The 13,523-nt window shown below is 31.8% G+C and overlaps 2 protein-coding genes and 1 non-coding gene across 5 annotated transcripts; 2 read left to right on the plus strand and 1 right to left on the minus strand.

The window, feature by feature from the left end:
• Nucleotides 1-4,230: 4,230 nt before the first annotated feature.
• Nucleotides 4,231-5,220, plus strand: LOC120180223 (zinc finger protein ZAT5-like). Of its 3 annotated transcripts, none has more exons than XM_039185603.1 (2): nt 4,231-5,007; nt 5,071-5,220. In XM_039185603.1, exons 1-2 carry the CDS (start codon nt 4,384-4,386, stop codon nt 5,203-5,205), a joined length of 759 nt encoding a protein of 252 aa, XP_039041534.1. In that variant the 5' UTR covers nt 4,231-4,383; the 3' UTR covers nt 5,206-5,220. The 3 variants fall into 3 exon arrangements, with proteins under 3 accessions (XP_039041534.1, XP_039041533.1, XP_039041532.1); XM_039185602.1 differs by having other exon boundaries at nt 4,248-4,868; nt 4,902-5,220; XM_039185601.1 differs by having other exon boundaries at nt 4,250-5,220.
• Nucleotides 5,221-7,925: 2,705 nt separating this feature from the next.
• TRNAV-UAC lies at nt 7,926-7,998 on the plus strand. The gene has a single exon. It is a non-coding gene; the product is annotated as a tRNA-Val (tRNA).
• A 530-nt stretch (nt 7,999-8,528) lies between these two features.
• LOC120180171 (50S ribosomal protein L9, chloroplastic-like) lies at nt 8,529-10,543 on the minus strand. The gene is made up of 6 exons (XM_039185553.1): nt 10,321-10,543; nt 10,097-10,224; nt 9,918-9,963; nt 9,376-9,473; nt 9,245-9,292; nt 8,529-8,691 (listed from the first exon to the last, which is right to left on the minus strand). The coding sequence occupies exons 1-6, from the start codon at nt 10,462-10,464 to the stop codon at nt 8,571-8,573; spliced, it is 585 nt and encodes a 194-aa protein (XP_039041484.1). The 5' UTR covers nt 10,465-10,543; the 3' UTR covers nt 8,529-8,570.
• Between the last annotated feature and the right edge of the window lie 2,980 nt (nt 10,544-13,523).

Below are 13,523 nucleotides of genomic sequence, written 5' to 3' on the forward strand. Positions count from 1 at the left end.
AAATATTTGAATAGATATTACATTGTAATTACTTTGCTTCAAAATACATATATTTTGAAGTTTAAGGCATGAATCATGAGGCAGTTGTGAGACGCAGGTAAGGAACAAGTGTGAAGAGTAGTAGTAGCAGCGGCGGCGGCGTGAAGCCTAATCTGATGGAGTTGGCATGAAGTCATTGTTTTGAGTGTAAAGGACTTTGATTTTGATAGCTACCGCTACCCTTATTTTATTTTTTCTTCATGCTTCACCCATTAGTCATGACTTGTTCTCAAAAGCATCATATCTGCTACTACAAGTCATCCCTCAATTTACCAAATCTCTTAATTTCTTTTGCTTTTAGCCTCAAGGAGAACAAATTACAGATATTGTCATTTAAACTTTTATATTTATTGAACATGGAAGAGTTGTGCTTCGGAACACACGGGTTGTATCTAACTATCAAAAAAGGCATCGACTCCACCACCGCCCTTTGCATCGGTTTGGGTTTCTTCAGATACAGGTATGTATACGCACTAATACTATTTAGTAACCATTAACTCCATATTATTATGTATTTAAAAATAATTAACATGTACGAACCAAGTGATCTCGGTTATAAAAGAATTATTGTTGTTATTTGATATCCCAAGTTCGAGCACCAAGAATGCCAAGGGTGTAAGCGTTCAATGTTCAATTGTTAAGAGTTATTTTTGAACATATATTATCTTATATTTATCTCATATGAATCAAAATAATAACAATTAACACGTTTATATTAAGAACTAACAAAAATATTTTATAATATAGATCAATTTCTAAACTAATAATAAACCTCTCCAAAAAAAAATCAAGTATTAGAAAAGGTAATTAAATAATCGTGATTGAACCTATCAAGTAACATTAGTAATTAGAGAGAGTATTATTTTTCTTAAAATTCATGAATTTAAACAAGTGTACGAGTGTTACTCTCCCTTTACGTGCCTTACGTAACTAACAACATCAAGAATCAGACCGCTTTTGCTATATCATGTTCATTGAACCTTTCTTTCCTTTTTCTTTTATAGCGGAAAACTATATTTTTAAGAATAAATAAAATATATGTAGTAGTTATGTAAGTGTTACGAAAAATTAAGACAAATTAATTATGTGGGGCGAGAACCATGAGAATTAGGCGTTCCTCAAACAGGAGATATTACTAATTTTGATCTTCACACATTTTTCCTAACATCGTTAGTTAATGACATCAATGTTAGGATTTCCATTTGGTGTACTTACGCTCATTTGGGCTTTTAAATTTTAATTCAACTACATAAAAAAAATATTTGGGTTTTAAAAGGGAAGTTTTCATTTATATTTGTGTAAAATATATTTTAATAATCTAATTCTTGAATTTAATATATTATTCACATATATCATGTGTGTATTTTGAGTAAATTAAAAATACATAACTATTTATTATATGTAAAAAATCCAACCGTTAAATATATATTAATAAATATATTATTTTAAATTAATATAATAAAAATATAAAATCAACTTAAAATTTTGACTACATAATAAATATATTAATAAATTGAATATTGTTAAAATATTGTTCGTAAAAAATGTATGACAATACACACTAATGTAAATGAATTCTTGTGTGAACTATTACTCTTTTTAAGTAAAATTTATATGTTCTTTTTTAAAATAAAATATCTATTTTACTCTACCTTTTTTATTAAATATTTTTACTATACTTGAATAAAGATATCTATACTGTTACCAAAAAAAAATATCTATACGAAAACTTTTATGTAAACAAAGATCTATTTGTTTTTTTTAAATTGTTTTAGTGTTTAATTTTAAATTTAGATGTAAATTAAATATACTAACTTATTTGAGTGTAAAATAAACATTAAACCCACATTAATTAAATTAAAAATTATCAGTCTCTACTAATAGATGGTGGTATCTTAAATCTAGAACTTGAAATGTAAGGAAACCCAATAGAATTAGAATGAATAAAGCTGGTATTTAAATTGTATATAACATGTGGATGTGGTGGGGCGAAATTATTTTTATTATGTGTATATATATATGTGTGTGGTGGACGAAAAATGCAGAAATTAATCACAAAGTAAATAGAGGAATAAAAAAAAAGCGTAAAGAGGAAATAGTCATAGAAGCCATGTGTAAACATACTTGAACAAAAGCCCACTTGACTTGCATATGCAACCTTCACAATTTGACAGTTGATGAGTTGTGTCCCTTTCTTTTCTTGTTGGATTGGGCACTGCCCCCCTAACCCTAATTACCGTCTTTTCTTTTAATGACTTTTTTTTTAATTAATTTGGGTGGTATGTAACTTGGCTGCCAAACTGTGTGCCAGAAAGTTAACACCACATGAATTGAACTGCGTGTCCTCACTCAGCACCCTATCAACACCACCTAATTCTCAACTCTAACCTCTACCTAAACTTGTCTTCTCCCTCCCTAAGCCTTAGATAGTACCAAAGATTTTAGTTAATCAAGGCTTAATTTGTATATAAATCAATATCGGGTTCATGTATCTTTTGACCCTTGATTTTAATTTTGATATGTATTTTGATTCTTATTTTTCAATTAAAACTTGATCTTAACTTTGGTATTAAAATGTAATTTAATCTCTTATTTCTTGATACATTTTTCATTTAAGTTTACTTTGATATGTAGTTTGGCCTTTGAATAATTTTTTTTTATAATTTTAGAATAATGATTAAAATTTCAATCTAATATGAAATAAAAATAATAATTAAAAGAACAATAGTCAAATAACATATTAAATTTACCCCAAACAAAAAATCAGGGGTCAAATTATATGTTGAAATTAAAACTGAATGTAAAATGTATGATTAGTTTTTTAATATTTGATGTATCAATATTATATACCATCAATAAATCATGACGATACAGCATCATAAGTTTTAAATTTGATTCTAACGATGAACATAGTTATAATGTGAAAATATACATATAATGAGTGCATCAAACATTAGTCCAAAATGATTGTTTGCAGGTAGTGAAATTATTTCAACCTATAAGAAAAGGAAAAAGGGTATAATTAGTCTATGTGATGAAGACCTCTGTTTTGAAAATCGGACCGGATCGATCGGTTCAATCGGGAACAGTTGTTTAGTCCGGTTCAATCTAAATCGATTGAACCGTTATTAATGAACCGTTCAGAACCGCTGAACCGTTCGAACCGGACCGGCTGAAAACCGAAAAAAACCGAGAAAACCCGGGATTTTTGTTTTTTTTTTAAATTAAACCAAACAACGTCGTTTGTTAAACGAGCCAAGTCGAACTCGAGTATTGCTGAACTCGACTCGAGCTTGAAAACTTTAAAAGTAAGCTCAACTCAACTCAAACTCACAAGCTAAAAATTATCAAGTTCAACTCAAACTCGAAATATAATATTAAAACTTGATCTCAAAAAGGCTTGAACTCAAAAAAAATTTAGAAGCTCGATTGAAGCCTAAAATTCGAGCTTTATTGAAGTGAAAGAATAGTTCACTCAATGCTCACCAAAAGGCTCTATGATTTTGAATGCCAAATTACCTCTATTATTTATAGAAGTTAGTTGTGATGCGCTTCTATGTTTCTTAGCAATGTGAGATTGTTTTGTTCTCATATTTTTACTCTTTAGACTTTTGGGATGCTCTTCTATGTTTCTTAGTCATGTGTGATTGTTTTTAAAAAAAATTAAACCAAACAATATCATTTTGTTATGATTTTTTTAATCCAAAATTTATTTTTTAATTATAGTTATATAATTATATTTATTATTTAATATGTTTTACCTTAAATATTATGTTGTAGTTAATTTGAATCATTTTATTTCACTTAATTTTATGATTTTTAACTTATATATGTTATGACTTGCTTTGAATATGACTTGTGATATAAAAAATTATTTTTTATTAAATATTTTTGATATTTTTATTGAATTTTTTAAATAATTATGACGTCGTTCGGTTCTTCCGACCGGTTCGACCGGTTGAACCAGTGAACCGATAGCATGACCGGTTCGCTAACCGGTCCGATTCTGAAAATCATGATGAAGACTTAAAAAAAAATAAAAAAGTAAAAATAAAGCCTCTTATTCCTAATAGTAATGCACATTGAAAATCAAAAACCAAAACAAATGGCGATGGTTACTATTCACGGGGCGGCTTTCTTAATACTACAAAAAAAATTCAATATATAAACGAAAATTTAGCAGCAACCCTTATGGCTATATATAAAAACCCCACTACTCTCTCCATCTTTGCTTCATTCATTTGTTTTCTGTAGCTCCTACTCTGTTACTTTGTTAGGTCACCTGGCTCGTCATTTTTATTGCCTTTACCACAATTTTTCTTTATTTTTGAGGGAAGGGTGTATATGGAAGCTCAACAGGATTTTGATCATCGAATCTTGATCATCAGAGGCAAGCGTACCAAGCGTCAAAGATCATTGTCCTCGTTCGGTGTCACCGTGACTTCTAGCTCGTCAAGTGCTTGCGGCGGTGGACTGGCGGAGGAATACAATTCAATATCGTCTCCAGTGACTTCCGGTGAGAGCACAGAGGAGGAAGAAGACATGGCTAATTGCTTGATCATGTTAGCACAGAGTGATGGTCCGAAAAGAAGCAATATTGGAGAGATGGTTACTGCGACTACAAACAAGGCTGGAGCTTATGCGTACGAGTGTAAAACTTGTAACCGATCGTTCCCGTCGTTCCAAGCACTAGGAGGGCACAGGGCAAGCCACAAGAAGCCCAAGGGGAATGAGAAAAAACAGCTTGTTTCGGCAGTCAAAGATCAAGTTGTTGAAGACGCTGATCAACTCAACAGAGAAAACCCTGCACTTGTTACTTTACAAGTAAGTAACAATAACAGCAAGGGTAATTGCCATGGGAACAAGGGTAATAAGATTCACGAGTGTTCAATCTGTGGCTCTGAATTCTCGTCCGGTCAAGCCCTCGGAGGCCACATGAGACGGCACAGGGCGGCTGCAAGCAATCAAGCTGGCGTGAGTGTTGACACTAGTAGCAGTCCAATTGAGTCCAGAAATGGCGATGGAATCAAGCCTAGAAATATTCTCCAACTGGATCTTAATCTTCCTGCACCAGAAGATGATCCACGGGATTCCAAGTTCCAATTCGGAGCACCCCAACAAGCTATTGTTTTCTCCACACCAGCTTTGGTAGATTGCCATTACTAACTTACAAAAAAAAAACCCCATGAATCATATATAATTAAATCATTTAATTCAATATTATTACAACTGTCAATTGTATTCTTTGATTTTATTTTTAATTTTATTTTTGATGATCTACTCAACATTGAGTACTAGGAGCTAGTAAGTGGTTAGTGTTCAAGGTTGCCCTCCCTTCACGAAAAGTGGGTGATGGAAGCGTATTTTATTTTATGGGCCTTTCTTCCTTTAAAATTTTATCTGAAAAAAAAGATAAATTAATATTTCCGATAATTTCATTTTTTAAAAAAGTGGAAGAGAGAGTGATGTCTAACACAAAAAAAGAGAGTACATACAAGAATTATGGGGGAATGGCTATCTAGGGTTTGGCACCACCACAAACTAAAGTCGTGGATTAGGTTATCTTTACTTCGTGAGTTTTTTTTCCCCCTTCTTTTCCTTTCTGTATTTTCATTAATAAGGCTAAAAAAAATGCTTATATTATATGTATATATATTTCTTCCTTCACTCTCACAGGCACTCTCTCACAGTACACGCAACAGTCTGTTTCATTAAATGACAAGGAATAAATGGATAGCAAAGCTGAGTTGTTAACTGCCCACCTCATAGATCACTCCATTTTTTCTATAACTTTAAATGGTATACCTTGATTTAAGCTCCCAGCCCATCTCCTCCTGCATGTTAATTCTATCTAGAAATTTAAAACTTTAATTATTTTTTAAAATAATGGATATATAAATTTCTTTATTTTTCTCGCTCTCATTGATAAATTAAATTAACAATTTTCTCGAAATAATAGATATGTGATTACTTCCCTCTACCCCTACATACATTTGCCCCTAATCTCGTCTATTATTATTGTTGAAATACGTAATATTCATTGATTAACAGTAATACTTATAATTAGGATGAAGTACCCGACACCTAATTAACTAACTACAATATCCCTTAATTTGCAAGTCACTCAACTAAATCGACATTAGTGAATTTGATGAAATGAAATTGAAAAGGCATGGCCTTGTGCCTTGTGAAGAAAGAAAGAAATGAGAGGGGTGAGCTGATTAATTTACTCACTTCAATATATGCATAAATAGAGTTTGTTAAGTGTACGTTTAGGTGAGTGTTGGTAAGCAAATCGTGTGGAAACTTTGGGTGAGATCATGTCCAAATTAGCTTTGTTTTGTGTGGACGATTACATCAATAATGCTTTTCCAATAGGTTTATCATTTATCATTCAAAATAATTCAGCCAGGTATACTAGTACACGTGACATTTTCTAAAGACCACTCAAAATTTGAGACCTAAACTACTAAAAAAGGGTTTTAAATCTCATGGGAACCGACCCCATGGCTGATGACAATAGACTGTACGCATTACGATAAAGAGTATTTTTTTAAGGGTGTCGTCCAACAGAGTGACATGTCGACCGTTGATTATGCCTATGTATCTCTTAAACTAACGTGGCCTTCAACTTCACAGCTGGATGGCTATCCAAATCTCTTGGCTTTCAGCTTTTGTGCTTTTCTCTTGTCTTTTTGGGTCAAGTCATGAAAGTGACCAAAGCTTCAAGGCTTTTGCTAACTTTGACAACTATATATGCCAATAATACTATAGACAATGCTTTGGTGTGCTCTTAGTAATAATAACCCTAAACAAATGTTAATTTTGTTTTTACGACGGGATTTAACAAAGTAACGATTTATAGTTTAATGATTATTTTATAATTTTTGATAGTCGGAAACAAATATTTTTGATTATTTTGTAACTTTTAATAATTGAAAGATTTGAAAAAATAATATCCTGTCAGTAGATGAATATCATTTTATAACTTTCAGCAGAAGAACTCAACAAAACATCCTATAATCGGGGATCATTTGTGTATTTTACCTTTTAATTTTTATATTTTAAAATTTATGTTTTGATTGTTAAATATATTAAGTCAAGTGATATTGTAAGTATTCTACGTAAATTGTAAATTTAATTCATTTCCTCTGATTTTGCCATTTTAAATTTCTTTAGTTTAGTTATATTATTCTTTATTGTTTGAGTCAAGATTAAAATTAAAGTTTTGACAAGTACGGTGATTAAAATTGGTTAAATTAAAATGTGATAACTTAAAAAATAAATTTTATATATACATGAACTAATGATAGAATTTAATCCTAAACAAAATCTCATCGATCCACTCCCTCACTCGACTTTTAAAACAATGTTTTTTTTTTTTAAATTGAAAATGAATAAGTATTGATTTGATTTGAATAAGGTCAATTGTAAAAGAAGAGGTAAAATATTAAAATATTTTCAAGAGAGTAGCAAAATAAAACCCAACAATATAGCCGGTGTGGTTAGTCTTTGACTTTTGATGTGATGTTGCCCAACTAATGTGCTTCATACAGATTATTGATTTGGTATAGTTAGGTTTCTTGAACGGTTATGGTAGTTACCAAATGAAAAGCATGTATGAATGGAAAACTAAATTTATATCAATGCCATCTACTTTGCCATGCATTTCTACTTCAAATTTTACTTTATTAAACAAGTATTCTCTACACATTGCACGAGAAACTTTAAATTTGTTATTCATCTGATCACCCCCTACTGAACTTCTTGCCCAGCTATATTAATAAATAATTTCGCTTAAATTTTCGTGATAAACGCAAAGATTAAGGTTGCAGATGGTGACGTGAGATGACAAAGCCTCAAATAGATACAGCCTTGGCATGTCAGTTGCCGTGGTGTAGCGGTTATCACGTCAGTCTTACACACTGAAGGTCCCCAGTTCGATCCTGGGCAGCAACATTCTCCGTTGTATTTTTCTTCAAATCCGGATCGGATAAAAAAATTAAGAAAATCCGAACCGTGTAAATACCATCCGTCCCAGTAAAGAACACACAGATACACAATCTATTAGAAAACTTTTGAGATCATAAAAACTGAAGTAGTCAGCATTGCGAATTTTTTGAGATCGTGAAGACCGTATCAGACATTAGGATATGATTGCTCAACTGTTTAAAGTAGAATTGACAAGCTGTTGAGAAGAGAAGTGCCCTCTCTTTCTATGTTCCACTGCTTTACAGATATGTTTAATTCTTTCCCAGTTTTATTTTCTTTTTCATGTATTCTTAGAATCGGAGTAACGTAGCCGTCAACTTTTTTAGAACAAAATGTCTCATATTCCTTGAAGCCTCCGTCTAAATTACTTGTCTAAGAAAGGTACCAACTGACAACTACCGACTAGCACAATTTTGTTAAAAACCAACGTACAGAACGGTTTTCACTGACGAGCTTCAAGAAAAAGGGACTCCTACTTTACAGTCAATGTTATGATCAGATTCGGATGCTCACATACATCTTCAGAGAGGAACTTGTCTTCAGTTTGCATAAACATTAACTCTGACTCGAGCAGTAACTTCAGGGTGGAGCTTCAGCTCTGCAATATATTCTCCTGTTTCCCTGATCTCTGGAAGAGAAACAATTCTCTTGTCTACATCCCTACAGATCAACACAAGAGTAGTTGACAAATTAAGCAACCATAGTTAAGGATGAAGGCGGACCGGACATCTATACATTTTTAAATATCAATCCAAATCCTCCTAATCAAATAGCAATATCCGTTGGAAATTCGAATAACTAAACTGAATCCACAAGGATGGTAAATATGATATCCCAATCTGCAAAAAAATGGATATGGTAATCCATAATTGGGAGGCTGTTCATCCGGCTATAAATACATGTAGAAATCAAACTTAATATCATTACTAAAGGTGTGACACTGAAACTTCTATAATATCACAATTCACTAACAAAACGCAAATGATTTGTGTTCTCGTAAATCGTAATTATTGACCGAACCAAACTAAATATATGAATTGGTCTGTCTGTTTCAATTGTTCTCTGTAACCGCAGATGCAATCAAGAAGGATGGTGGGTCATATTCATAAACTAAGGCAAAAGGCTCTTATTTAATGCAAATTAATTTTGTGAACAAATTGCAGAGTTATGATGCTTGTTAGCAACTAAACCCCAAAGGTTTTAAGATTGATACCTTTGAAGCTGTGCCTTGATAATGTCTACAAGATCTTGAGCAGTAACACTGACAAAAATAAGTGAATGTCAGAGTCAAGTATGATAAGTGAAAAATATGAACCGCTTTGTGTGGATTCAGATCCTATTCACCTTCCAAAAATTTGCTTTCCTTTTCCACCTTTTCGCTTCACCTTAAAAGCTCCAACAGTTTCGAATATTACAGCAAGTTGTTGTGCCTCTTCTTTTACCTGGAGTAAACCAAGATCATCCAACAGGATTCATCAGTCCACGGACATGAATATAACATATTACTCTGTTAAAACCACAAACAACAAGCTAGGAAACAGACATAAAACACCATGTGGAAACGAAATTAACATAATTTCTTCATTGTATACCGGCTTGGAGCAAACGGATCTAGTTTTCAATTAAACTGAACAATGAACACCTCAACACCATAAAGAAGCACTTTTCAATATTACTCCCTACCATAGCCCGTCGGAGCAAACACATTCATAGAGCGAACTATGACAAGTTTCACTCCAATCAGGGAAGGTTCAATTTTGACATAGCAAACTTTCTTTCATTCTCAAATCATTAAGATGTTCGGTAGCCGGATGGGAGTAGATGACAACAATGATATTTCTTAGTTGCTAACATAAAAAATTCAAAACATGTACCACTGAACTTACCCTTTGCTTCTCTGCTTCAATTCTTTCCTCCTCCAATTTCATTTCCCTGAGGGGAAAAACTATTAATTATCCCACTTCAATTTCTTAATTGAATACTATTGTAAAAGCAAAAAGGGCAATACAAATTCAAAATAAAATTAAAAATATGAAAAAGAAGAGAGGTTCAGGTTAAAAATTACTTAAGCAAAGCAGGAGTGATAATCTGGGCTTTTCCCATAGACAAAAGATAATTCCTGAAATACCCAGCTTTCACGTCCAAAAGCTGCCCTTTTTTCCCCAGGTATTCCACATCCTCCTTCAACATTATCTGAAACCCATCATTATCAACAACCACTCGATCAAATTACTAAATAAACAAAAAAAAAAAACAAATTTCAACTAGATAGGATACAATTTGCTATACCTTTCGAGTCTTATTAGCTTTCTTCTGGGCAAAAACCACGAAGACCCTGTTTCTTTCTGCTACTTTTATTGACTCATTTTGGGTTCCTCCAAAGCTGTGAAGCCATGAGAGTGTGGATGCTGCTGTAACTGTAGCGGTTGCCATTGCCACTCACCTGGAAAAAGCTCAGTCTGTTTTATCCTCGTTCTGTCTCTCCCTTTGTAATCTTATCTGCTATGCATTTCAATGCCATTCTTACCAACCGTTTTATGTTTCGCAATCGGTCGTTTTAAAACAATACGGTAAATGGGATAATTAGTAATAGTAAAAGTTTTTCCCCTTTATTTTCCCTTCTAATTTTCTCTGGTTGGTAAGCTGTTAATATCTTTTTCTTTTTATCTTTGTTCATGCAAATTAATTTTAATGTTGGTTGTCGATTATTAGTATTTTTTATTATCCTTTTATTTTCTCTTGTTTTTTTTAATAAATCTACTTATGTGATACGTTTTTCTTTATTTTTATGACACATTTTTCTCTGTCTTTAATGACAGTTTTTACCATTATTTTCATTTATCATTTTCTAAGGGTTAATTAGACATCGTCACAACTTATCAAAATGATGTTTATCTATTATATTGTTGATCTTCCTTGCTTTGGACCATTAGATTGAATTTGGATTTCCTTTATGTGTTCGTGGATAGTTTTTCAGTCACTCGAGTTTGATTTATGGTTTGTCAATAGTCTTTCAGGAGCTTAATCCCCTTTTGTGATTCGTTTTCCGATGCGATTAAATATGTTTGTATCTATATTTGTTTGAATTTTCTTGGTTAGATTTTAATATTTTCTTGTATGGTCTTTTTGTGATCTTAAGTTGCTAGTTTTGTTTCAATGATTATAAGAAATTGTTCTAATTATGTGTTTAATTAAAGATTACGATTGTAAATATTTATTGTAATTTAGGATATTTCCTATTTTAAATAAAATTAGTGTTTTTTTTAAAAAAAATAATACGGTAAACAGCAGGTATTTGACCGAGTCTAACTAAAAAATTTAAGTTAGTTAGGTTGACGACTCTTATTTTATAACTAAAATTTTATTTGTTCGAGTTTGAGATGTTCAAGTTTCTATTTAAATTTAATTGTAAATGTTTATAACGTTATAGTATTGTTAAGGGACTCGCCACGAATTTAAAAACCAATCAACTAATTATTAAATTTTTTGAGTTATTCAAATTATTTGATTTCTATTCTACTATTTGACTCGAATATGAAATTTTTTCAAATCGAATCAAATTTTTTAACGTCGAGTCAAGTTAAATCGAGTAGATTCGAATTTTATTCTCTCTAACTAAAAGTCAACAACTTATTATCTCTTTCTTATTTTAGTAATTAAACTATTTTTTGTTTGTAATCATTATTAATGTTAAAATCTTTTCTATTTTGATTACTATCGTTAAAAGAATAATGACAATGATTTTATGAAATCTTTTTACTATTAAATTTTTACATCGTTTTTTCATTCTTAATAAACATTTGTAGTAGTGTCATTGTCAATTTGTTAATGACATGACTAAAACGAAGAAAACATAATGTTAATAACGATTTTACTAAAAGAAATTAGTGACCAAAATAAAAAAGATGTAATAGATTGATTGCTAATATTATATTTTACCCTATATTTGAACTATGAACATTTTTTTTCTTTCTAATAATTTAATTTGTAAGTTTTAGTGACTTTTTTTTTACAAAATTTTTGTGAGCTTGTTGTCCAAACTACATTTGTTGCAACATACATTCCCCCCCCCCCCAAAATGTAGCGCTTCTATGAATTTTTATATAAGTATTTTATTTATTCAAAAAAGTCAGAATTTATTTGATAATTAGTTGTAAAATTTTTATTTTATTAAAAACCCTTGACATGTTTGGTACATATTTAATAATATAAAAAATCATTCATTATATAATTTTTAAAATGATTTATCAAAACATAAAGAGAGAATCACCGAAAAATAGGAACCAGTAGACTGGGATGTGACGTTTGAATCCATAGTATAGCTATTGTGGAACAATAGGAACCAGCGTGTATTCACACCGAAAATTTTGAGAGGCTTCACGATTATGGAGAAGGCTACACGAATGTTGATTGAGAACAAGAGAGCGAGAGAATCACCAAGCATATGCAAAATCGGATTACTGCAGAGGATATCTGGATGGGAAACTCCTCCTCCAGGATGGATCAAGGTTAATACAGATGGAGCGAGAGACTCGAAAGATGGATACACTTCCAGTTGGGGAATAGCAAGGAATAGTCAAGGCGAGTGGCTGATCGGTTTTACAAAAGCGGTGGGCATATGTTCAACGTTGGAAGCCGAATTATGGGGGATTTTTGAAGGACTGAAACGTGCTTCGGAGCTTGGTGCACGGCGAGTGATCATTGAAACAGATAGTGCAGAGACGTACAATAGCTTAACGCGAAGCGCAGAAACAAGATAATCCGGTCACAATTCAGCATATCCGGGAATGGCTACTCAAAAGACTGGGAAATCACTTTCTCACAAGTGAGCCGTAGTGCGAATAATGCAGCGGATACAATGTCTAAATGTAAACCCTTAACTCATATCGTCATCGCATACGAGTTAAAGATGTCACATCAATGATATAAAACATTTTCTATTTGAAAACCGTTTCTTTCAAATCTTAAAATGCAATTTTTTTTAAAAAAAATTAATACTCACATAAAACCATAATGTCATATTTAAAAACATAATTTAATATTGTGATATCCTTTATATTATTTATAGTATTTAATATTTTATATTTTAAAACAGTTTTAGATATTATGTTATAAACCGTTATATAACTAATATAAATATAAATGTAACTGAAACCTTATTTATGTCCTTATTAATTTTGGTGTCGGACTTGATTTCTCGGAATGACGTTGGTACGCGTTCTACCTTACTCGCTAGTTTAATACCTACTTGTGAACCAATTACACGTAAAGTTTTCCATTTAGTGAGACAACATAATAAAATAAAGGGTAAACTACACGGGAGACCACTAAACTATGGTTAAAAATCAATTTGACCATCAAAGTTTCAATTGAATCAATTAGACCACTCAACTATTTAAATGTTTCAATTGAATCAATCAGACCACTCAACTATTTAAATATTTCAATCAAGTCACCGACCATTACTTTTTAACGGAGGTGGTGACGGCCGC

Source organism: Hibiscus syriacus, unplaced genomic scaffold (genome assembly GCF_006381635.1).
Source record: "Hibiscus syriacus cultivar Baekdansim isolate YM2019G1 unplaced genomic scaffold, ASM638163v2 tig00112491_pilon, whole genome shotgun sequence".
Lineage (NCBI taxonomy): Eukaryota > Viridiplantae > Streptophyta > Magnoliopsida > Malvales > Malvaceae > Hibiscus > Hibiscus syriacus.